Raw genomic sequence first — 22685 nt, 5'->3', positions numbered from 1 at the left:
AGCAGCACCCCACTTCATGGACAATTGGCCAATGATGCTTGAGGCGCAATTCCTTATCGCTGCACTGAGCTTTGACGTCGCGTGCGTGCACGTTCCGCGCATCTCACTTGCATAGAGCTCTCTCTATATCATGCACCTTACAAACACAGCTTCCTCTGACTTCATCAGCTCTCTTTTTCCACCCACACCACATCATATACCGAACCTGCACTGAGACTTCGGCTAGGTCGGATAGAATGGCTGCGCCCAAGATGTATGTTATTTCTTTCTGTATCAATCACAGCTGCTCTCTATACTAATCCTTCTTTCCCAGTATCGTCCTGGGTAGCCTCAATGGCCAGCTCGAATCGGCGTTCAAGAAGCTGGCAACGCTTCATGCGAAGAACCAATTCTCCCTCGCTATTCTTACAGGAGATGCATTCACTCCCGATATCGACGACGCAACGATTTCCTCTCTGTTAAACGGATCTATCGAGGTTCCCCTCCCCACCTACTTCACCGTCGGCACTCACCCTCTGCCACCCCGAATCGCTGCCAAAGTGGAGGCCGACGAAGAGATATGCCCCAACCTTCACTATTTGGGAAAGCGCAGCATAACAAAGACTTCGGATGGAATTCGAATTGTAACGCTCGGCGGGGTTCTTGACCCGAACCTGGTGGCTGGGCAATCTCAAGAGCAGCATCTTCCTTTCCACACAGCGGGCGATGCAAAGGCCCTGCGCGGTGCCAACAGCACCGATATCTTGTTGACCAGCATGTGGCCTGCGAAAGTCTGGGCCGGTTCCAAAGTGGTGCTCGAGCCTTCTCATCAGGCTGCCGTGAGCAGCTCAGAGGAGATTGCAGACCTTTGCGCTGCCTTGAAGCCTCGATATCATCTTTCAGCTTCTCCAGGACCATTTTTCTACGAAAGAGAACCTTTTATTCAGCAATCTGACAAAGATCCCAATATCATTTCTGCTACACGATTTATCTCAATGGCTACATATGGCAATGATAAGAAGGAGAAGGCCTTGTATGCTTTTACTCTCAACACAGCCGATACTGCGGTGCCTCCTGGCGCTACGGCTTCGCCATTCACATCCAAAACCGCCAACAAGCGTGGAAGGCAAGATGAGGGCTATAGTCGGTTCGGTCATCGCGATGATGGCCACCACGGCAGACACAAGCGTCGTCGTGCTTCGCCGCCGCCAGGTCCCGACAGGTGCTACTTCTGTCTGTCAAACCCCAACATTTCGGCCCACATGTGCTGTAGTATCGGAGACGAAGCTTATATCACAACCGCAAAGGGTCCACTACCAACATCTACGACATTTAAGGAGCAGGGCCTGGGCTTCCCTGGCCACTTCATTATTATTCCATTACCACATTCCCCGACTATTTCGAGCATGGGCAGCACGGCGGATCCTACAAGCGAGGCGGTGAAGACGTATAACGAAATGTCACGGTTTAAAGAATCCATACAAGCCATGATTTCTTCCAAAAGCTCACACAAGCTTGGCATTGTCACCTGGGAGATTAGTCGCGATCGTAACGTTCACCTGATATGGCAACTCGTTGCTGTGCCCGCCGATATCATTCAAAAGGGCCTTGCCGAAGCAGCTTTCCGCGTCGAGGCAGAGAATTTGAAATATCCAGCCTTCACGAACAAAGACATCGCCATTGAGGACTTGGCTTCCTCTGGCGATTTCTTCCGCGTCTGGTTGTGGGCAGATAACGGAGAGGATAAGATTAAGGGCAAATCCCTCGTTATGCCGCTGGCGTCCGACGCACGCTTTGATTTGCAGTTTGGGCGTAGAGTCCTGGCGAAGCTCATGGGCTTGGAGGACAGACTCAGTTGGCAGAACTGCGAGCAAACCGTGGAGGAAGAGACCAAGGATGTTGAAGCTTTCCGAGAGGCGTTTAAGGAATGGGACTTTACTCTATAATTACAACGAACAAGAAAAGATTTGGGTGCTTTTGCTTTTGCTTTTGCATAATTTCGGCGTTTTAGATATTCAAGGCCATGGGCACATCTAGTTGCTTACCATTCGTCATTTGCTTGGGAGAAAGGTTTTAATGAAAAGTTACAAGAACATAGCAAATATTAACTGGAATAAAAATTTTGCATCGTCTCCCATAACAAGAAGTAATAACCTGAGTGTTGCAGGGAGTCTACAACACATATGTAGTTCTTCCCTGTATGTTCTCAGCATCAAGGTCGAGAGATGCGTAGTTATCATAGCTCATGAATTTTGCAATCAAAAGGAAAGAGCAAGGATTCAAACTTATCTCTTACCTCTAAAATACCAAGCAAATGAATAACATCTCTGAAAACCAAAGTATTATCATAGCCAAACGTAAAGTTGAACCACAGATGTAAGCCCCTTTGGTCAGCCAACTGCAATGGTATACTCAGCTCGAAATAGGCCGCATATCAAGCGGAAATTTGAGAATAGCGATGTGCTATAACGACGTAGAGATGGCCATAGCAAAATGAGATTCAACTGCTCTCACGTAGCAATCGTCACCGTTCATAATCTCTCTCGCGCCTCTTAAGTGCATCTCTTCTCCAATACATGCAGCGCGCGTAGCGTTGAACATTAGCAAAGTCAATTGCTGGCTATCAGGCAGGCAAATATATCGTGAAAAACGATTAAATCATCCCATAGGTTAGCTGATAACATGACCAATGCTTCTACACTTGTATAGCAATCCAAGATTTTATCACCATAGCTTTATGACTATTAGTATAGATAAAAATCGAGTCTGTTCGCATGGTTCTTCCCAAAAAAGTCAAGTACGATTATTTAAAATGCGTTTATAAGCTAGCTGAGGCATCTATGTTCTCTCATAGCATAATGTACAACCAAAAAAAAAACTTCCTAGGCAACATCTCTCACTGTCTAGCTAGTTTTATAACATAAAAACACAAGCGCCGCCCGCTTTGCCGCGCTCTATGGCTCATTACAATGAGCAGAGGGATGATTATCGCCTCCTGTAGTGAAAGTATGAACATGGAAAGGCGAAAGAAGTGAAAGATATTCCCCATGGGTATAAACGTGAAAGGGTGCATGCTGGGGTATTCAATTCTGACAAGGAAAAATAAAAATAAGAGAAAAACCAGGAAAAAGATCGAGCAAGTATTCCGTAGTAGTAGGTTGCTCGGTGCTTGATGTGAGTCCTCCATTGATAGAGAGTGTCAAGTCCAAGGATGCGATTTCTTGCAGGCCTGGTATGCAAGCAAGATCAAGGTGATGACTGAGGTGTTCTAGAAAACTTCTAGAGCCTCTCGGAGTTTGTTTGCCAGCATGCTGATTATCTGACAAAGTATTATCTTTAAAAGACAGTGAGACAAGAGATTGCAGTCTATGAGCAGCCAAACAAGGTTAAGAAAATAAGCAATACCGACTGAAAACTCAGGGAAGCTCAAGGTATGATTCCGTTCATGGACTCCTTGTAATTTCAGCATTAAAACACAATGCATCGCCATAAGCAAAACGTAACTTTTCGTCGTCAAACATTAAAATTCCCAATGGATTCATCAACCAACAGAAGGAAAAGTGGGTAAGGCGACACAGACGCAAGCCAGGGCTTCCTCATAAAAGTGCGCCAAGCAGGTTAATAGGAAGCCATGCGCCGAGTCCCTGTTCGCTCACCAAATAAAGGTGAGTCGGGGATAGAGAGGGGGGAAGAGATATTGATATTCCGTGAGTGAGGACGAGGGGGGCCAGTGGGAGAATCGTGAAGACATGTTTCCCGTTGGCCAAAGGCAAAGGTTTGTGAGCGCCCGAAGGGCTTGCGAGCTTTTAAGCGTCCCATTTCTCTCTCGCAAGTACGTTGATGCTTTTCATCAGACATCTCGACGTATTCCGGGGGAAAACACCTTGCTCGGTGTTCAGCAAAGAAACCGCTGTAACCGCCATCCAGGATGTAAATTTCTGGATAGGTGAGGCGAGGGTAGTGCTCTGCGTTAATGGTGCGGTCTTGAGAACGAATATGACGTGCCATCAGAGGAGCTCGATGGGCCGAGTATTCACAGTGAAAGATTAGTAAAGTCAAACCATCCATAGGTGTCTGAAAGAGTTGGTCGGCCAGCAGTTCTTTATTGTTGTGGTTGACAGCACTGTCGATATGGCCGCCTTCATACTCGTACTCGAAGCGGCAGTCAATGACCATCCGCTGAGCAAATTTGTCGCTATATTTTCCATCCAAGATACTCAGCATCGTTTCTTTTGTGATTCGAGGGATCGTATCTGTAGGATCATCCGGAAGAAAATGAGGGATGATGGGTTCATGAGCTTCTTCGATATCAGCCACGGATTTTAGTATAGGAGAAGCGGCAAGTTCCCTCTCAGGCTTCGGTTTCATGATTTCCGTAGGGCTTTCAAACATGCTCAAAGATCTGCGAAATTGTTTTCGGGTTCTTAAAAAGGGATTTGACTGTCTTCTGGCATGAAAGTTGCCCGGCGAGCCAAGGCGATTATTGCCCCCGATACTTCCGAATTGGGATTTTGAACGAAGGCCAATGGGAATAGGAGAACAGGGGCTATGGGATGACAAAGGCCTGCTGCGGTCCTGCGGCGGGGATTCTGTGTCGAAGCACTCATCGAGAGATAAGGTCGAGTTATTAGCTGCTACTTGAAATGATGGGCTTGGAGAGGCGGGGGAGCTAGTGTTCGCAGAGTTCGCAAGCGCCTTCAGTCGAATAGGAGTCGTCCGTCTTGGGCCTGCTACTCTACGGCCGGCCAGAATGTCAGCGAGTCCTCGACCGCGTCGAGCTTGCATCTGTGTTGGCTCGGAAGCAATTGGCTTCGTTGGCTCCAGCGATGATTGCCGGGAGCGAGACCTTACTGGCTCCGGAGATGATTGACGTGAATTGGGGGGCGAAGAGTCCGGCATGGCGGAATCATTGGCAGCGGATGAGATGGGTGTAGGCGACGCAACCTCAACCACGGCGCTAAAGGTCACCTTACGAGGGAGAGGGGACATCTCTGTGGGCTGACTAGGCGAAGAGGACAAAAAACTGGGAGTTGTCACAAAGTCTGCATCGTGTCAGCCAAATAAAGATTGTCTCGCAAGGCCCGCGAGAGTCTTACCATTGTCGCCGGTGTCGCCCACAACATTACCCGTGAAAAGGGCTCGTCGAGGAGTTGGGAACTTGGGACTAATAACTACGCGTTAGCATGAGAATGATGTAATCTCACTGGACGGCACGAACCTCGCTTCATTATCAAGCCGGAAGTTCTGGGATATATCGGCAGCCAAGCTCACAGCAGGAGATGACCCTCGGACTTCTTTAACATTGAGGAAATCTCCTGTGCCCTTGTGAAGCTGCTCGCGAAGACCCATCGCTCCCGGCGCAGAGTTGCTGGCGTAATGAGAGCGGAAGATGTCTCTACCTCTCCATGTAGGAGTAGGCATTGGGCGGTGCATAGCCGCCAGGGGCGAAGATGCTACCATGTTGAAGGGATATCCCACCGAAACCAGCACTCAAACCAACAGCACCCAGCAGCGGCGCTGTTATTTGAATATGTAGACTCGTGACACGGGAAAGAGTCAAGGACTGGAGTAGAAGAGTAACTAAAAGCTGAACGTTCTAGCTTGGCCCAAAAAAATGGCTCCTCACAATCGCTGCACAAGCCGAGTTTTCGTTCTCTCTTTCAGAGGCGGTGTGTGAAAGCCAATTGTATTTCTTCTTTGTCTTCCTTTGTTTTCCCTAGTCCACCTTGCTTCTCACTAACAGGCATGAAATGAGGCGTTGATAGCGTAGGTAGGCTTTGCAGTGGGGCGCAAAGTCTTTTTTTCTCGCGTTCGTTACAGTCGTACTAGTAATAGCGGAAGCTGTCAAAGTTGACGATGGAATTTTTTCGTGACTTCGTTATGCCAGAGGCGATTTCTTTCATCCGGATCTGTGTTTGATCTCGAAGAACTCGACCGGGGGGTAAACAGTTGCCGTCTCTGCCTGATTGAGCACCCAGTGATTGGCGCAGCCGAACCCTGTAAAACCCGTTTCCCAAGCAGCGAGGCTGGCACGGTCGTCTATTCGCTGGCCCACACAAGGTCAGTCGGCGATGGATTCGCGAGCGAGGTGCCTTTAATCTGGCCGTCGTTGCTTCAATTCGCGGCACGCGGGTGTGAAGGAGAGAGAAGCGAAGGGCAGACGAGGGCACAACGCTTTTTGAATGGTCGTTGCACCAACGGGGCCAGGACCAGGAACCCGGCTTGAGATGGAGTTGCACGTTGTTAGGGGTGATTTGGGGGGTGAGGGGGGTTTTGGACCGCGATGGCCCTGCTCTGCTATGCCTGCTGAGCTGCTTTTGGTGACGAGAGGTACCTCCTGCCACTGCTACGTACCGCGCAGCGACACTAATACAGCGCTGCGAGACCTGCAGCGGGCCACTCCTAGCGGGCCATTCCCAGGCGTCAGCACAGCTTCTCAGCTGCCCTGAGCTATGCCGTTGCGGTTAGCCTCCAGTTAGCGACCTGCTCCCTGGCAGGAGTGCATGTACCCTTGGGCGCCATCAGTGGTTGCTCAGTGAGCGGTGGGGCGCTGTGTTCAGTGGGCGCTTAGTCGGCCTAGAGCTGCGACTCTCAGATGTACTCGTGGTACCTGCTACCTCTGTCCTAAAATTTGGGCTACTGTATGGTATAATTCAATGTTACTTTCAAGCTTGCCTGTGATGGTGGCACAATCTGTGTACAGGTACCTGCCGGCTGGTCAAGCGGCGGTGAGGACTGAGCTGCTGTGCGGCTCATTAGAACGGATTCCAGCGTGCAAAGTCGGTCCCTACGCGATTCTAGCGAGTCAGCCATGAGGGATACAAGCCGTCATTGCGATGAGGGTCAAGACCTGCAGGGCAGATATGCGAAATTGAGTGCGGGTTTCCCTGGACCAGCGAACAAACAAAACGTCTAGCATTTGTACGAGCATCAGCCTGTGTTGTGGGAAATATCAATTTCCTAGAAGTTGGTGCTTGACTGGGCTCCAGAGCGGCAACAAACATCAAGCTTCGATGTATGTTATTTTTCGAGATATCACCCCGGCAAGAATAGCCGCAGCAAACTTACAAGCATTATTCTCTCTTTTGTGGCTTCGCACTAGTTGGTAAGGCATGAAGCACATCTGAGGCATATCGTAACGCGAAGCATTAACCAATGTACAAGTACCTAGCCGAGAATAAGCATTTGATTGTGCAGTTAGAGACGCCAGGTCCGTTCCGCAGCTTTGGTACGGCCCAGCATCTTCTTCCAGGTGGCCTTGCGCAGTGCAAACAGACATGGAGCCGAGCTTCGGCTGCTATAGCTTCCTAGATGGGCACCGGCTATATCGCTCAGCTCGTTTTGCTAGCTATATCCAGTCTCTAGGACGGCATCCACAATGGCTCTAAGGCTTACAGTATGCACAGAAGAGGCACATGAGCTGATGCAAGTAACTTCCCGCGCCGAACAGGACCCCAGCAAATCTACCAGACCGAGGACATCAATTGAATACCAAGCAAAGTACCTCTACTTCGTGATAACCTCCAAAGTGTGCAGACCAACAGGTAAGACGCGTACTATGTTGCGTTCTTCGCTCTCACAAGCCTCAAAGTTTTTGAGCCCAGCTGCGGGCGTCGGAAACGATGCTGACTGGCTCGCCTCAGCCAGAAATCAAAAGTGCTCCGTGCTCGTACAAATCCGGCCATTTCTTTCGTGCCGGAAACATCGACATTGTTACCAGAGACCCTAGAAAGGAGAGACATTAGCCCGCCCTTGCCCTAGATCGTCGTTGATCGTGTCTCTCATGTTGGCTCGGGTGTTCAGTTTCCCTGACGATGGACTGGACTCATCAGAGCAGACCGGGCCAACCCGTGCCTCTTGAAAAGAGCAATCCCTGCTTCCACCTTCACCCACTTTGTCTTAAGACATGCATAATCTATGAGGAACGGAGCGCTTCGTGCTAACGATTCGCCTGTCGTTATCATTTGGCTTGGCTCAGTCCAAAAGCGTTTCGTTTTCCCGGCCATGGCTCCCTTTCACCGGAGCTCACCAAACAATGTTTTTAGCTCTCTATAACATGGGCTGAATTAACCTTTTTTGTTCTCTTTGTTCCTTGTTGGCATGGAGCTTGTTTGCATGCCCAGCAACTCATCTCACTAACAATGCTCGTACGAAACAGCTCTGGAGGCTCAGGCTCCGCCTACCACACCGTCATCGGCGAACAGAAGCTCCATGTCGATATTAGCAGTACGAACCAGTACACACTAATGGACACAGCCGGGGCATTTTGGACCATGCAGAGAGGTTTTTTATGTCCTCTAGGCAAGATCTGCACTGACACGAGTATGTATGACGGCACAATCTTGAAATTTTAATCGCCAGCTGCGAACCATTTCCAGCACGCTTGATTCAATCCCATTTCGTCAACATGGGTCGTCGCCAACAGATCGTAGACGTCATACCTCAGTAGTCCATTGACAACCTTGGTCAATCAGTTAACCTGCAATGGCGATGATTTACAGGCACGGGAAAATGAAGGTTGCCTTGCAAAGAACCATCGCCGATGGTTCATAAATCATAGGGCTTGTCTTTCGCTAATCCTTAGTGCAGCAGCTCGGTGTCTTGGGCAACGGTTTCGAGCAACGGGAGCCACAAAGACTAAAAACTGTGGGTGAGTGGATGCACCGAGGAGTTTGCAGCAAATTTTCTGTGCTCGACCGGCAAAGACGGTTCTTTTAGCCTCTGTATTCCAATCTTCTTTTCTTCGCGCAAAATTACTATTCGAGCTTGTGCAACTACTACTGCAAGTGCCCATAGCAACAGTTGGAGCCAGCTTATGCGCACAAAAAAAGCTGTACAACAGCCGATCAATCCGGACCAAAGAACCTTGTTTACTTTCGTTTTCTCCTATCCAAGGCATTTTGGCAAGGCTGATAGTGAACGTCATCTGAGCGCCCACTGGTTTACCCAATCATGGGCAGAAAGCCGTCTTTGCCAGCATCTGAAATCCTGTCTTCAGCTGACGGCAATAGTCGCGGATCCTTTGACGATTCCTGAAGCGGCAAGGACCGAAACAACATCTCCGCCCTCTTGCAAGGGAAAAAGCTCTTCCATCCTTGCAATAGCTTGCCATAGCTGGATACATATACCCATCCTGGCGAGATGAAGATGGCGTCGTAGCGGGGGGTACAACGTAACACAATACGACTCTACTCATGAAGTTGTTTCAGAGGCCCGTGACCACATGATGATTGCTCCTCAAGCTCCAGCACCAGGCGTAGAAGGGCAGCTGGAGCTAATTGCAGGAAAAAAACACACGATGTCAGTGCACGCGCCAAAGTAAACAAAGTTGTCGCGCGTTTGGTAGCTCTACCCCGCGGCTCGCCCAGCAACCAGCGCTACCAAGCCGCGAAGTCACGTGTACCAACCGCAAAAGGCATCGCGCAAACTTGCAGCGTTTGACCATGTAGTTTTCCATGAAGCTGTTTGGCTGCTGATTTCAGGATATCATGCGGCTATCAAACACTAGTAGCAGGTAGAGAGCAGACCTTTGTGATTATACCCCACTGCGCTTGGGAAAGGTAGGATAGCGACCTCATAGTGCAGTATTGACGGCGGCAGTGGGGGCGGCGCATGAATGGTGTCTAGTCTGGCGCGTCAGATATACAAAGATCAAACAAACCTGGATTAGCATGTACAACATTCGGCAGTGGTGAGTTTCTAGCTAGCTCTTCTAACGAACTAGTAGCAATAGTTTGATAGCGCGAAACGCTTCAATTTTCCCATTTATACTCCATACATGCGACTTCGTATCTAGGTAACGTGATGAACAGCGCATATACCTACATAGTGCTATATTCTCTACCGAGCAGAAAGCTCCCAGAATAGCAGCATGTGAATGCGCAAGTGAAAATATACATAGGTACTTCCAATGCGGATAAATGTGGGGGCATTGTGGTGGGACCAAAAGCGGTGTATATAGGCAGAATTTTGTTATCTTGGAATTTTCTAATCTATAATCGCAAGACAATGGAAATCATTCTGTACGGCGCATAGTATTTGACGTTGTATTTTTTCATTCATTATCACTCATAATGGGCAGCAAGCGGAAGCGCGGAGCCAAGGATGGCCCCATTGTGCCTTCAAATGCACAGAAAAAGGCCAAGAATGCCACATCTCCCCCCGTCGTTCCTGTCGTTGTAGCCGCAAAGCCATCGTTGGAGAAAGCCCCATTCGTCGAAACTCCCACGATCGAAGATAGAAAACGCGAGGGCCTATTATACGAACATCTCGGTAGCGAAGACGACAACGACCGGATTGAGGCCGCCGATTGCATTATATCCGGACTTTTGGACGGCGAGGGCGTTGCTGAGGCGGTGGTGCAGAGACATCTCGACCGACGACTCTTCCGCGGACTCTCTAGTGGCCGCAATGCTTCGCGCATTGGCTTTAGTCTGGTCATCACCGAGATTCTCAGTCAGCTGTTTGGAGAGAAATCGCTAAGCGAAGAAAAATACAGCGGACTGACGTTCGACAAGGTGCTTGGGTTTCTGTTGGAGAAGGCTCAGATTGTCGGCAACATTCCCGGCCAGGAGGAGCGTGACATCTTCTTTGGCCAATTGTTCGGCATTGAATGCTTTGTTAAGTCCCGCATTTTATTTTCCGAACCTTCGAGATGGAACACAGTATTGGACGAGCTGTTGAAGCTGAGCAACAAGAAGGTCTGGTTAAAATCGCAATGTGGCTGGGTTCTTGTCCAGGCATTGCAGCAGATGAACCAAGCCCAGGCCAAGGCCACGCTTGAGAGGTTGTCAAGTGTTGGAATGGCCAAAACTCCCGAGGGAGTTGCCATCTGGATGGTTGCGCTCAGCCAATTCCCTAATCTGAGCGTGAAGCCCTGGCAACATCCTCTGGCCAAAAAGACCCTTGGCGATCTGGCTGCTATATTGAAGGAGAGCTTCAACGATTCAAGCAAGGACTCTTCTAGCAATTCCCGAAATCACAAACAGGCCACTTGGTCGGCTCAGCTACATTTTGTCTGGGACCTTATCCTCAATCACTATCTCAAGGCCGAAGATTCAAAGGCTGAAGACTTTGCTCAGTTCTGGAGCCGAGTCGTTGACGGTAAGACTAAACCCGTACACGTTTTATAACACCGAAGCTAACTTAAGGCTAGATGGGTTATTCTCCAAGCAGGCCACTGACGGCCAAAAATTCAAGGGTTTCACGGTTTTCCAAAAGTTCCTCGAGAGCTATGCGACACATCCTGCGCTCTTGCAAGTCTTATTCAGCAAGAACCTCATGACTTCTCTTATGAACCAGGCCGCAAAGGAGGATCGGTACCTACATCGAGCAGCAATCAAAACGCTAAAAGCGATCGAGGCCGCAGTATCATCTCAACCTTCTATTCTGGTCCCTGTTCTTGAGAACCTGCTGAGCAAGAATGGAATTTATAACTTTGATCAGCGTACCAACACAAAGACGATCGACAAGCTCCTGCAAAATTTCAACCTGGAAAATGATAAGGGATGCTTGAAGATTATCCAAAGCCCCATTGCCAGCCTGTCCCAGCAAGAAGTCAGCGAGGCCCAAACTATCCTAAGAGTTCACATCGACTATCTATCAAAAGTCCTGGGGGCCTGCGCTTCCCTGGGTGGAAAAGAATCTCAAGCTGATAAGCTTAAAAACACCTCTCTAACCGCTACGCTGCAGCAGTTATCACGTCTTGCCTATTCTCAGCCGGAAGACATTCCGAAGGATGTCTTAACAGAGCAGATTCAAGAGCTTGCTCGGTCAAGATTGGAATCCGCGCTTGCGAAGCTAACTCGCCAGACTTCCGACTTTGTCACTTTCTGCCAGGCTGTTGCCTCTATTGACTCAAGTGCCGTTACTATGTCCGAGGAAATCAAATCAGCCATAGAGAGTGCGCTGTCAAGGATGCACAAGCTGCTGAAGCAGAAGACAAAGACTGAAAATGATAAGACTTTAACACAGGGGCTGGCTATGCTCCACGCTATCTCCATTTTCCAACTATACAACCAAGACCCCGATGCGATGGAGGTATTGGATGATCTCGCCCAGTTTCACGAGAGGCTCCAGGAGGGCAAACTCGGAGATGACGACACCGGAAGCTCAGAGTTCTTGGTTGAAATTTTGCTATCGATGGTGGCTCGCCCCTCATCATTGATGCGACAGGTATCTCAGCAAGTATTTGAAGCTTTCACATCGCAGATCTCCGCTGGAGGATTGGAACTACTATTTGGACCCCTGGGGGCAAATGAGAGTACCAAGGGCCAGAAGGAGCTGTTTAATACAGAGGACGATGATATAGATATCGACGGCGAAGGTTCTTCGGACGAGGAAGATGATGATGTAGAAGAAATCTCAAATGTTGAGATTGACTCTGATGTGGAATTCGTTGATCTTGGAGATGCCGATGGAGAAGAAGGCGATGACGATGACGATGACGAAGATGATGAGGATGCGGATGAGGATGAGAATGACGACGACGATGACGATGAGGAGGAAGAAGAAGGGGACGAAAAAGAAGGCCCCATAGAACTCGACGTGTCCCTAAGTCAAATCCTCAAAAGCCACCGCCTCGACAAGGACGCCGAGGCCGAATCCTCCGAAGACGAAGGCGACATGTCCGACTCGCAAATGTTTGCCCTCGAGGACAAGCTCGCCGAGGTCTTCAAGCAGCGCGCAAAGGCCCGCCCGGACAGCAAGAAGCAAAAGAAGGACGCCAAGCAGTCTGTCGTCAACTTCAAGAACCGCATCCTCGACTTCCTCGACATCTACGTCAAGAACGAGGTTCTCAGCCCGCTCGCCTTTTCAATGCTCATCCCGCTACTGGACCTTATGCGCACGACTAGCACGAAGACGCTTGCTAGTCGAGCCTGTGAGATTATTCTCAATTATCAGAAGGGCATGAAGAAGGCGAGAAGTGGCGGCAACAAGGACGCTGCTGCTACAACTGAAGACGCTGCACCAGTCTACGATGCTGAACAGCTGCTCTCCGTACTGGCTGAAGTGCACGAAGAGGCAGGCAAGGACAATGCACACGCGTACGCCAAGGCTGCCAGCGCCGCCAGTCTGATTGTGGCCTCTGCCATGTTTGCTACCGACAAGGAGCTGGTGAAGCAGGCGGCGGCAGTGTATGCCAAGACGCAGTCGGATTGGGTTCTGGGCGAGGTCAAGCTGCAGAACTCCTTCTTCGCGGACTGGAACAACTGGTGCCAGAACCATGCTTCTCAGGGGCGTAATTGATACCCATGTATATAGCTGTAAAAAGGAAAAACAGGGGAAAATAGGATAGAGCAGGATTGTCATAATAAGTTCAAAAAGATGCAAAGAATAGAACAGAGGGGAGGGAGAAAGGTCCCAGGACTGTGTCTTAAATATGGACATTTTCATCCAGAGAAAAAGCATTTACTCTATAAGCCCTTTCCTGTCGTGGATAATACATTTGATCCGAACATCTCCCTAAAAGAATTAACCCTCTTTATTTAATCTTCCATCTTGTTATCATCGTCCTTCTTTTCTTCCTCCTCCTCGTCATCAGACTCATCCTCTGCCCGCGCTAATCTCTCTGCCTCTTCTCTCAGCTCTTTGGGCACCTCCACATGCCGTCCCTTAGTAGGGCCGTCTACTGTGCTAATCCAGGTCATCTCCAGCTCAAACTCCTTGTCCTTGTTATCCTTGTGGGCGATGTAGATGATTCTCGCGGCCTCCTTAACTGCCTCGTGAATGGTGATGTTGCCAGCCGGTAGGTCCAGCTTCTCCAGCTCAGCCTTTGCAGCTTGTCTGCCCTTGCCCGTTGCCGCACCGTAGTATCCCCAGTATAGACCGCTGGGCTCGATCATGTAGAGGAAAGGACCGCCGTGCTTGCCGGGAACCTTGCCGCCAGCACCGACCGCAGGCCCTGAACCGACCTCGCCGTCTACGGGAGTCTCTTCTGAGGTGTCGACACCGCCAACGATGGCGGTGATGCCGAATGGACGGACGGAGCCGTACATGGTGTATGCCTGGAGGTAGCCACCCATGCGGGAGGCAAGATCGGCTGTGGGAATGGGAGTCTTGAAGTTCTGGCGCCAGCTCTGGGCTTCGTCTCGGGCTCGGTCGACGAAGTGGCGTCCATCGGGGATCATGCCTGAGTAGACCTTGGGAGTATGTAAGCATTGTGACACTATAGAGCACTAAGGGATGTAAATATGAGGCAGTGTACGTACTGCTCCAACATGGCTGTCAACGCTGGCAATTCTCTTGTTTGCATTGGGTTTCTGCAGCTTAGATGCGACAATCTTCTCGACGGCCAGGACGATGCCGTCCTTGCACCGGATGCCGATTGAGGTGCCGCCGTTCTCTACAGCCTTGACGGCATATTCGACCTGAAAGTTTCGACCATCAGGCGAGAAGATGGAGTTGAGGAGATCATAACCCGTGCCGATCGACGTCTATCGAATGCATGTCTAGATTAGCCCGCCGCTCAGATAGACTCAAGCTTCCCAGCTAGCTATGACACCAGATAGCAGCAACTAATGCGGGGGATGCTGTTTACCATGATTGCTTCGGAGCTCTGTTAGAGAAGTTGACCAGTCTCGTGAGATTCGTGGGTATAAAAGAAAGAAGGATACTATCAAAGGTCAATCGGTGGTTGGAGGGGCTTGGGTGAAAGTCGAGATGTCGTTTTTGGCGGGCTTTGGCTTGGAGCTCCAGCACCAGGCAGCCTGAGAGCTGCGTAGTTACAATCGCCCGCACAAGGCTGGACGCACTGGTGCCTGAGGCGCACAGATTCTAGAAGAAGGGACAAGCCACAGGGAGCAATGTGGCTGATAGCTGTTGTGGCTGGTGACGGGTGGCTATGACGAGAGTGGCTTGATCACATCCCGCGAATTGACACCGCCACATCTGCCATGCTCCCATCTCGCTGGGACGATCCCTGCATATGGGCAAATTGGTAGTAGCGTGCGGGAGAGTGGATGGCGGTTTGGGGCGATGACCGCTGGCGCTATTATTTAGAGGATGACTCGGTATCGATAGGTTATAGGTAATATGTACATGAGAATGAAGGCAATGTTGCTTTGAGTTTCTCTTCAATACGTCAATGCGTCTACGAGAGACATGATTCAGTGATGGATGTCACTGGGCTATAGAAACTGACAAGTACATACAGCTGGCTTTGCTTTGGAGGACGGATTTACCCTAAAAACATTCGACGAAGCCTCAGCTCAACCTCGGTACCAAGGTGAGCTGGCTATTTCCGTATTTGCCCCCAGAAAGCGAGCGTGGGATGGAGTGTGGCATTCAACGCAGTGTGATGACTTTGGGCTACAATGGATGCAACCTTTTATCTTCATTTGCGTCCGGCACATTTTCTTAAATTACTAGCATTTAGCAGCAGATACTATTTTTTAGCTTGTTAAACGAAGTGCACTTTCCGTCATTCATTGCACTTCTAGACTGCAGACTATATTAAGATGAGCGACGAGTGATAAAGGAGGCTTTTTGCCACACTGTCCAAGTCATGCCATTCATTAAACCTCCGTATTGCTAAGATAGTCCAGGCGACCTACTGCGAACTAGGGGGCCCTTAGTGAGCGAGCGGCGGCATAACACCATGCGTGTTATATATACAAGCGCTTGTTGCTCGGAAATATGATTTTGGCCAGCATCAGCAATGATATGCTTGTAACCTCTTGTAACATCTACAGTCCAGCTCGGTACCCGTTACTCGCCGCCATCGCCGCTCCCTTGGGCCTTTGCACGTCCATTCCCCCACCAACCATGTCCCCCGTACAGATGATGCCCAAAGGCGGCCCAAAAGTGTCTTGCGTCACGCCCATCGTGGAACCTTCCCTCATGACCTGCTTGTTCCCCCCTCGCGCCTCTCTCGTTTCCGTTAAAAAGGGCGCTATCCACATAGCAGTGACACATTGGTGGTGGCTGGCCCCAACGGTTTTTCGTTTTGCACATCAGACAGCGGCGATACATGCCTGAACCCCCAGCATGACCGCCTAATAATTACGACCGTGTATTACTACAACTTACTATAAGTGGGCGGCAGTCCCTGGATCCCTCGTATATATACCCAACACAGTGTACTTGCCTCTGTCCATTCCTCTGTCCAGATTTGTCTTCTTTTCCCTCTCACCAGACCAATCTTCGCTGCATCTCTGCGTCTTCCCGCTGCTGGCCCCGCTGTCTGCATCTTTGTCGTGCCTGTCGTCTGCTTGAGTCTGCACCGGCTCGACTGGCCTCCACTTATTCAGGTTGAAACGTTCATCGCCAACGTACCGATAGTTTCCGCTAGACGCTGTGTTGTCTCTTGACCCCTCGTTTGGCCGGCGACCCTGGCATCTGATCCCGCAGCCCAATATTCTGCTAGCACGCAGTAGTATCCGCTTCCAGGCACGAACGAATTAAAATAAAAAGGAGACTCAGGATATTTCCGTTCCTCACGTCTTCTCGACTTCACCTCGTCTTGACATTTATCTTAGTGTAGCGCAATATAACCCCCCAAATTTCTCTTCTTTGCTGTCACAGCTCGAGCCTCCCGTCGCAAGCGTCTCGTCTCTTGACCTCGTTGATACCCAACTAATAAACCGTCACCCCCCAGTTGGAGGAGGATTCACGCACTCCAAATTATCTGTTCTTGGAGCAATACAACGCTGCAGTATCTCGTTGGACATTTTAACTAGACCACCAGCAGGTATTTCCAAGTCGCTCTATTTTTGTATTCATCATAGCATCGTCAGCACAAATCACCAGGTACCTACATCCTATTGGTCATCAACCGCGGCCATGTACTTGAATACATGCATACACCCTCATCTTGCAGACCACGGCGCTAACTATTTGCATTGCAGCAACATGGTATCACTGCAGACGAACATGCAGATCCACGATGATCTTGCAGCACTCTTCTCGCGAAACATGACATTCAACCCAGAGGCTGTTCCCAAGGAAATGCCCCAAGAAGAGGCTATTCCCTCTCAGCAGATTGTCTATTCTGTATCACAACACTATAACCACTCGGCACATATCGCAAAGCCTCAGCTCCAGCACTCAGACTCACAGAGACACTCTTCAGAACCACCACAGACTGAGGTCGTTTCATCCGAGACGATATTACGGAATCACGGTGTTGATCCCTCCACACTCACGCCCTCACAGCTGCAGCTCTTCCGCATAGCTGATATCACCCAAAAGAGGCGATTAGTCGAGCTTTGGAGTATCTGCCCTCCCTCTAGTGGTGGAGATATTCCCGCTCTTGCTTGGAGCAGCACGACAATGGATCAAGAGGAGCATTTGGCTCAGCTGCGTTATGAGAAGCAGCAGCAGCAGAACAATGTCATGAGCCTAGACGGTACAACAGTTCAAAACTCAAATAGCACATGGGTCCATCAAGCTACCCAGGAGAGCGAACCTTACATGCTATCTGGATATGAAGAGCTAATGCGACGAGAGCGAGAGCGTGAGGAGGCTGCCTCTCGTCCAAAAGACGCATATAGCCACTTCGGTACCTCTATTGGTGGCCCAAGCTACGTGCCTTCTACAGACCCCGTCTATCTCGGAGCTGACTATGCTCGGCACCAACTCCAGTTGGCCATGGCTGAACAATATGGCTCATTTGAACAACACAGGGCAAATCAGGCGGTGGACGTTATGGATATGTAATGAATAGTGCATACAATATAGTAAAGCGTCGTCATAGCCAGCTCATGGCCATAGGCGCCGTCAGATAGCAGCACAGACTAGCTTTGCAGGATTTTAGTTTATTTGTTTTTGTCAATTATGGATGGTTGGGATTATGTTTATACGCACTTGGTTCTTTGTCTTTCTTTTTGTACAAGGGATGAGGAGCAAGAAAATTACTTTGGAGGGTGGCTGGTTTTGGGGGCACATTTCTGAGCTCATGTTCTAATTACTCTTGTCTTTCTCTCTCCCCAGGTCTTTCTCATTCTGCTACTAACCTCTCATCTCCATTTATACCCTTTCAACTCTCCACTCCCTGATTCCCCTATAAACCCTTTTGTGATAAGACACAGTGAGGGCTAACATGTTTTTCTACAGAGAGCCTAGGTAATGCTGTGATGTTGGTCAAGGTATGTATATCTTTTTACTTATTCCTTACTCCTTGCTCCTTTCTCCTTACCCCTCTTTGGACCTTGCCATTATCCATTCGTAGAGGCCATGCTGCCACGAAACGATTATATATGCCAGAAATAGTGCCAATATTTAAAGAAGCTTTCAATATATATATTATTTTACCACACTTACGGTGGAACTACATACGTGTTGTGATATGTGTACATGTATCTAGTGCTGTGATTTCCTAACTAGGGCGCTTATACTATTATCGTGTTGTGTACTTGTGCTAGACGTAGATGACGGAGATGACTAGACGATACATAGGTAACATTCTCCTCTAACTGGATTATTTTACATATGCATGAGACCATGAAAAACTACCGACTTCTAAGGGGGTATCGACTTTTTTTCATTGAGTAAAGTAGTGAAAGAAACAACCTTTTGTGAAGTGTGTCAAGAGTGCTATGTGCAGGAGTGCGAGTGCGAGTATTGTGTGTGAAATGAAACGTCTAATAAGCCAACTTGTGTGGGGGAAAAAAGGGAAAGCAGGAGAGGGAACCAAGAATAACGAGAACAAGAGAAGAAAACTCGTAACAAAATTATAGCTGAGTCTTCTGTAACTTCGATGCCAGATCGTCCACGTCCTCGTCCTTGCGCTGAGCAACGGGCTGCTTCTGAGCCGCTTCGGCATCCTTGATGAGCTTCTCGGCCTTTTCCTTGACTTCCTCTTCCTCTTCCTCCTCCTCCTCCTCACTCTCCTCCTCCTCTTCACTTTCCTCTTCTTCGAGATCGCTGAGGCTGTCAACACCCCACTCATCTTCAATGACAATATCTCCGGCAAATTTCTCTTTTCGCTCCTCGAGGAGTTCCTGAAGGCTGAGGATGGATTCGTCATCCTCGGTAAACTTGTTGCCGTTAAGCTCGATACGTCGTAGCGCAGGGAGAGCGGACTTTGCAGATCTGGCCAGCCGCTTGACACCCTCGGCCTTGATGTCGTTGTACTGCAGCCGCAGGGTCTCCAGCTTCTTATTCTTTCCCTGTGACAGGGCATCAGCCAGCAGCAAACTGCCCTTGGCACTCAACAAAGAGTCGCCAACACCGAGCTCCTGAAGATCCGCCCAAGTGGGAACAACCTTGGCGAGAGCCCTGGCTCCCATGATGGTGAAGGTGTTGTCCTGCAGGTCAAGAATCTTGAGCTCGCTAGCGTGGTTGAGACCCTCGCTGAGCAGGCGAGAGATTCCCTCTTGTCGAATTCCATTCTGCACCATCTTAATCTCCTTAATCTTGTTGTGGAGGCTGTAGGCCTTGGCCCAAGCGGCCATACTGCCGTTCTCAAGTCGGTTTCGGCCACAAATGACTGTCTCGAGGTAAGGCACCTCCTTGCCCTCCTTGCGGGCCGCCTCCTTCTTAGCGTGGAGTTCTGAGAGCGCATCGGCGACAAGGATACCGGCGTGGGGACCGAGACCGTTGTTGTTTAGATACAGGTGCTGAAGGGGCACGTGGGATGAAAGAAAAGCCACAAGCGGGGCTTGGGTGTTGAGGCCGAAGGCATTGTCGTTCAGGTTGACGGTAGTGAGGTTGGGGTGGTTCAGGACAGCGGTGAGGATGGCGGAAATGCCAGCTGGAATCTCGTTCAACAGTCGGCCGGTGAAGAGGTCGGCGAAGTTGGCGGACTGGAGTCGTTAGTTCTCACGGTACTAAACAAATAAGGGGCGATCTTCGAGAGGGCGCATACCTTCAGGCTCTTCTTGGTGGACAGGACTTCACCAAGACGCTTGCAAGCGCCAACGCCGAGCGTGTTGCCCCAGAAGCGCACCTCTTCAACGTCATCCAGCGCGCGAAGGGGGGCGAGGTGAGGCTCGATGTCTTCGGCGGTGTCGAGCTTGAGTCCCTTGCCCTCGAGGGTAAAGATCTTGGAGGCGGCCATTTTGCAGGCGAGCGTGAATTCGAAAGCTAATACGTATGATGTTGTCTAACAGATAAAAAAAGCGGGAAGTGCAAGAAGCAAGATCGAGGCTGCGAGCCCTGCTGGTAGATTTTTTTGGTGAGGCTTCGTATCGGGGTGCGAAATGATTGACGGATTGTTTTGACTATGGTGGGGGCGGGGCACGGAGAAAGTGCCTGGTTTGCCTGGCAACCTGCAGCAGATAAGGCTGGATGAAACTCGCTACAGGGGGTGGAGTGCGGGTTAGGCCAGTGCGCATTAGCGAAGGCTGCCACCTGGCGGACAGCTGTCGCCCAGCTGGCGTGCTGCTGAAAAATAGCTGCACCCACGCATTCCGGGCGGCTTCTCTGCTCCCCACCATTCCGAGCAAACATCCCATGCGCACGTGACTTTGGCCAATCAGCGTCGGCCCATTTCGGAACGATGGATTTTCTCTATCAACTTCTCCCGCTGAGCCCTTTTGAACGTCCCGACCCGAGATCGATACATCGCCGTCCTCACTTTTGATTGCGGCTCACCCCCTGCGGCTTCGGTACAGCTTGCCAATTATGCTGGCAAGGTCGTGTTTGCGCCCGGCGCGCACCCTCAATGGGCTTCGAAATGCCGCCGTGAACGTCTCCAAGGTGGGTGGCCCGAAGCCTGCCACAAGCTCGAAAATCTATGATGTTGCTCCCCACGACTCGCTGGAGGCCCTGCCGAGGGCTGAGCAGCTGCCACAATAACTGCAGGCCGTCGAGCTGGGAGCATTTCAATTGCACTGGGGACTTGTTGGATCATTTTTGGGAATGCTGGAGCTGACCTGTCTTCTAGCGTGCTGCTTCAACAAGCTCTGGTGCCGAAGCTTCTCCCGCGCGCCTCAACATCGCCGCTATTGCTTCCACCACCCTCGCCGCCGGTTCTCTGGCCTGGTACTACCATCTCTATGGACCCGTGGCCTTTGCTTCGGCCCCTGCTGAGGAGGGGTATGTGACTTCTCCCCCTTCCTGGATATCAGTGCTTCTCATCACGGCGACGGCCATATGTGCCCGATGCGGCATAAAAATACTTCCACGGCTTGCTCTTGTCTGAACGACCAATTGCTAACGTATGTTACTACAGTCTCCATGCCACTCACTACCCTTGGGTTCACGAGCAGTTCTTCAAGACCTTCGACCACCAGGCGTAAGATAAAACCTTTGTTTCCAAGAATTGGCTATTTTGGCAGGCTCGATTGCTCACATCCGACTTTTTAATATAGTCTTCGTCGTGGTTTCCAGGTCTACCGTGAGGTCTGCGCCAGCTGCCACTCCCTCTCTCGAGTCCCCTACCGAACTCTCGTCGGTACCGTCCTGACTGTCGACGAGGCCAAGGCTTTGGCTGAGGAGAACGAGTATCCCGATGAGCCCGATGAGCAGGGCGAGATCCCCATGCGACCCGGAAAGCTGGCCGACTACATGCCTGCTCCCTACAAGAACGATGAGGCTGCTCGATTTGCCAACAACGGTGCTCTTCCCCCGGATCTGAGCTTGATCGTCAAGGCCCGCCACGGTGGCTGTGACTACATCTTCAGCTTGTTGACCGGTTACCCCGAGGAGGCTCCTGCTGGTGTCACCGTTGCCCCCGGCATGAACTTCAACCCTTACTTCCCTGGTACCGGTATTGCTATGGCTCGTGTTCTGTACGACGGCCTCGTCGAGTACGAGGATGGCACCCCTGCCTCCACCTCCCAGATGGCCAAGGATGTTGTCGAGTTCCTCAACTGGGCTGCTGAGCCTGAGATGGACGACCGCAAGAAGATGGGTATGAAGGTTCTGGTTGCCACTTCGGCTCTGTGGGCTCTCAGCGTCTGGGTTAAGCGATACAAGTGGGCCTGGCTGAAGTCCAGAAAGCTTACCTACGACCCTCCCGCGGAGACCAAGGTCCGCCGATGAAGGAGGATATAATTCCCTGTGTGCCTGTGTATACTACTAGTTTCCTCCTTAGAAAAGAAAGCTCTTTTGTGCTGGCGGAGGCGGATAAAATGGATTGGTCGTTTCTGACAAGACGTGATGCATGTATGTATGTTTGTGGCTGGGTTGGCTACCTTAGAGCTTTAAAGAAAAAAATTCAGATGTCGTTTCAATACTAGTTTTATATTATCTGTTGAGTCGAGTATGTGAGATATACCATGGTCGGGCGACTTTACTGATTATGAAACGATTTGAATGTCATCTATCTATCAATTTGAATCTAAGACAAGTGACGTGCTGCATTTATATATGAATTCCAGTAGCATATTCTCAGGGGTCAAATTCACGAGTCGCCGGTAAAAAGTTGTGTATCCAGCCGATGGCAGAACAACATTTATCCCTTGTCTTTGATTTAATTGACTGTCCGAGGCACGTTCTTTTTCCTTTTCCATATTGAGCAGCAGAGATAAGCAAATCAGTCTTGGCCAGGGTGTAATAGAGAAACTCGTCTATCAGGGACGAAGTAACCAGCGTGTCTATGCTTGGGCAAATAACTGTAAAGAGAAAATGTATTAAAGTAAAGCTCATGATTTAACAAAAAAGGATTCTGTAATTAAAAATAATAATCACTACTGCAACAAGGTATGATTTAAATTGCAGCTTACTAGAGGACTATCTGCATCGAGAATCCTCCCCAGCTGACTACGCCCCATATAAATGCAAACCTCCAATAAAATCGCCCCAGCCCGTCACCTCGATCG

General features: G+C 50.0%; 8 protein-coding genes across 8 annotated transcripts; 4 read left to right on the top strand and 4 right to left on the bottom strand.

Moving 5' to 3' along the window:
• The first annotated feature begins 76 nt into the window (after positions 1–76).
• GGI43DRAFT_402403 (CwfJ C-terminus 2-domain-containing protein-like protein) lies at positions 77–2279 on the top strand. Its single transcript, XM_083205686.1, has 2 exons — positions 77–253; positions 314–2279. Exons 1-2 carry the CDS (start codon positions 237–239, stop codon positions 1923–1925), a joined length of 1629 nt encoding a protein of 542 aa, XP_083061700.1. The 5' UTR covers positions 77–236; the 3' UTR covers positions 1926–2279.
• Positions 2280–3381: 1102 nt separating this feature from the next.
• On the bottom strand, positions 3382–5800 carry GGI43DRAFT_347004 (putative tyrosine protein phosphatase MIH1). Its single transcript, XM_083202216.1, has 3 exons — positions 5198–5800; positions 5076–5143; positions 3382–5021 (listed from the first exon to the last, which is right to left on the bottom strand). Exons 1-3 carry the CDS (start codon positions 5437–5439, stop codon positions 3598–3600), a joined length of 1734 nt encoding a protein of 577 aa, XP_083061699.1. The 5' UTR covers positions 5440–5800; the 3' UTR covers positions 3382–3597.
• A 4174-nt stretch (positions 5801–9974) lies between these two features.
• On the top strand, positions 9975–13347 carry GGI43DRAFT_347045 (DNA-directed DNA polymerase). The gene is made up of 2 exons (XM_083202218.1): positions 9975–11082; positions 11135–13347. The coding sequence occupies exons 1-2, from the start codon at positions 10053–10055 to the stop codon at positions 13225–13227; spliced, it is 3123 nt and encodes a 1040-aa protein (XP_083061698.1). The 5' UTR covers positions 9975–10052; the 3' UTR covers positions 13228–13347.
• Positions 13347–14749, bottom strand: GGI43DRAFT_347022 (proteasome core particle subunit alpha 7). Its single transcript, XM_083202217.1, has 3 exons — positions 14519–14749; positions 14190–14414; positions 13347–14120 (listed from the first exon to the last, which is right to left on the bottom strand). Exons 1-3 carry the CDS (start codon positions 14519–14521, stop codon positions 13467–13469), a joined length of 882 nt encoding a protein of 293 aa, XP_083061697.1. The 5' UTR covers positions 14522–14749; the 3' UTR covers positions 13347–13466.
• Positions 14750–16421: 1672 nt separating this feature from the next.
• GGI43DRAFT_346896 (uncharacterized protein) lies at positions 16422–17845 on the top strand. The gene is made up of 2 exons (XM_083202214.1): positions 16422–16669; positions 16827–17845. Exon 2 carries the CDS (start codon positions 16831–16833, stop codon positions 17635–17637), a length of 807 nt encoding a protein of 268 aa, XP_083061696.1. The 5' UTR covers positions 16422–16669; positions 16827–16830; the 3' UTR covers positions 17638–17845.
• Positions 17846–18474: 629 nt separating this feature from the next.
• Positions 18475–20059, bottom strand: GGI43DRAFT_346909 (GTPase-activating protein RNA1). Its single transcript, XM_083202215.1, has 2 exons — positions 19787–20059; positions 18475–19724 (listed from the first exon to the last, which is right to left on the bottom strand). Exons 1-2 carry the CDS (start codon positions 19976–19978, stop codon positions 18651–18653), a joined length of 1266 nt encoding a protein of 421 aa, XP_083061695.1. The 5' UTR covers positions 19979–20059; the 3' UTR covers positions 18475–18650.
• A 367-nt stretch (positions 20060–20426) lies between these two features.
• GGI43DRAFT_402386 (ubiquinol--cytochrome-c reductase catalytic subunit CYT1) lies at positions 20427–22170 on the top strand. The gene is made up of 4 exons (XM_083205685.1): positions 20427–20619; positions 20807–20958; positions 21095–21157; positions 21234–22170. The coding sequence occupies exons 1-4, from the start codon at positions 20545–20547 to the stop codon at positions 21904–21906; spliced, it is 963 nt and encodes a 320-aa protein (XP_083061694.1). The 5' UTR covers positions 20427–20544; the 3' UTR covers positions 21907–22170.
• On the bottom strand, positions 22150–22537 carry GGI43DRAFT_402384 (uncharacterized protein). The gene has a single exon (XM_083205684.1). It carries the CDS (start codon positions 22510–22512, stop codon positions 22255–22257), a length of 258 nt encoding a protein of 85 aa, XP_083061693.1. The 5' UTR covers positions 22513–22537; the 3' UTR covers positions 22150–22254.
• Positions 22538–22685: the final 148 nt, after the last annotated feature.

This window comes from Trichoderma evansii (genome assembly GCF_050947405.1).
Source record: "Trichoderma evansii strain SZMC 28006 chromosome Unknown GGI43scaffold_7, whole genome shotgun sequence".
Lineage (NCBI taxonomy): Eukaryota > Fungi > Ascomycota > Sordariomycetes > Hypocreales > Hypocreaceae > Trichoderma > Trichoderma evansii.
Note: the sequence above shows the minus strand (reverse complement) of the source record. Positions and strands in the feature narration are given on the sequence as shown.

Coding starts and splice junctions, on each gene's coding strand:
- GGI43DRAFT_346909 (XM_083202215.1), bottom strand. CDS start 19,978: ATGGCCGCCTCCAAGATCTTTACCCTCGAGGGCAAGGGACTCAAGCTC. Junction 19,725..19,786: donor CCACCAAGAAGAGCCTGAAG/GTATGCGCCCTC, acceptor TAACGACTCCAG/TCCGCCAACTTCGCCGACCT.
- GGI43DRAFT_347045 (XM_083202218.1), top strand. CDS start 10,053: ATGGGCAGCAAGCGGAAGCGCGGAGCCAAGGATGGCCCCATTGTGCCT. Junction 11,083..11,134: donor CTGGAGCCGAGTCGTTGACG/GTAAGACTAAAC, acceptor ACTTAAGGCTAG/ATGGGTTATTCTCCAAGCAG.
- GGI43DRAFT_347022 (XM_083202217.1), bottom strand. Junction 14,121..14,189: donor TTGACAGCCATGTTGGAGCA/GTACGTACACTG, acceptor CATACTCCCAAG/GTCTACTCAGGCATGATCCC.
- GGI43DRAFT_347004 (XM_083202216.1), bottom strand. CDS start 5,439: ATGGTAGCATCTTCGCCCCTGGCGGCTATGCACCGCCCAATGCCTACT. Junction 5,144..5,197: donor CGGCTTGATAATGAAGCGAG/GTTCGTGCCGTC, acceptor CGTAGTTATTAG/TCCCAAGTTCCCAACTCCTC. Junction 5,022..5,075: donor GGGCGACACCGGCGACAATG/GTAAGACTCTCG, acceptor GACACGATGCAG/ACTTTGTGACAACTCCCAGT.
- GGI43DRAFT_346896 (XM_083202214.1), top strand. CDS start 16,831: ATGGTATCACTGCAGACGAACATGCAGATCCACGATGATCTTGCAGCA.
- GGI43DRAFT_402384 (XM_083205684.1), bottom strand. CDS start 22,512: ATGAGCTTTACTTTAATACATTTTCTCTTTACAGTTATTTGCCCAAGC.
- GGI43DRAFT_402386 (XM_083205685.1), top strand. CDS start 20,545: ATGCTGGCAAGGTCGTGTTTGCGCCCGGCGCGCACCCTCAATGGGCTT. Junction 20,620..20,806: donor CCGCCGTGAACGTCTCCAAG/GTGGGTGGCCCG, acceptor CCTGTCTTCTAG/CGTGCTGCTTCAACAAGCTC. Junction 21,158..21,233: donor AAGACCTTCGACCACCAGGC/GTAAGATAAAAC, acceptor TTTTTAATATAG/TCTTCGTCGTGGTTTCCAGG.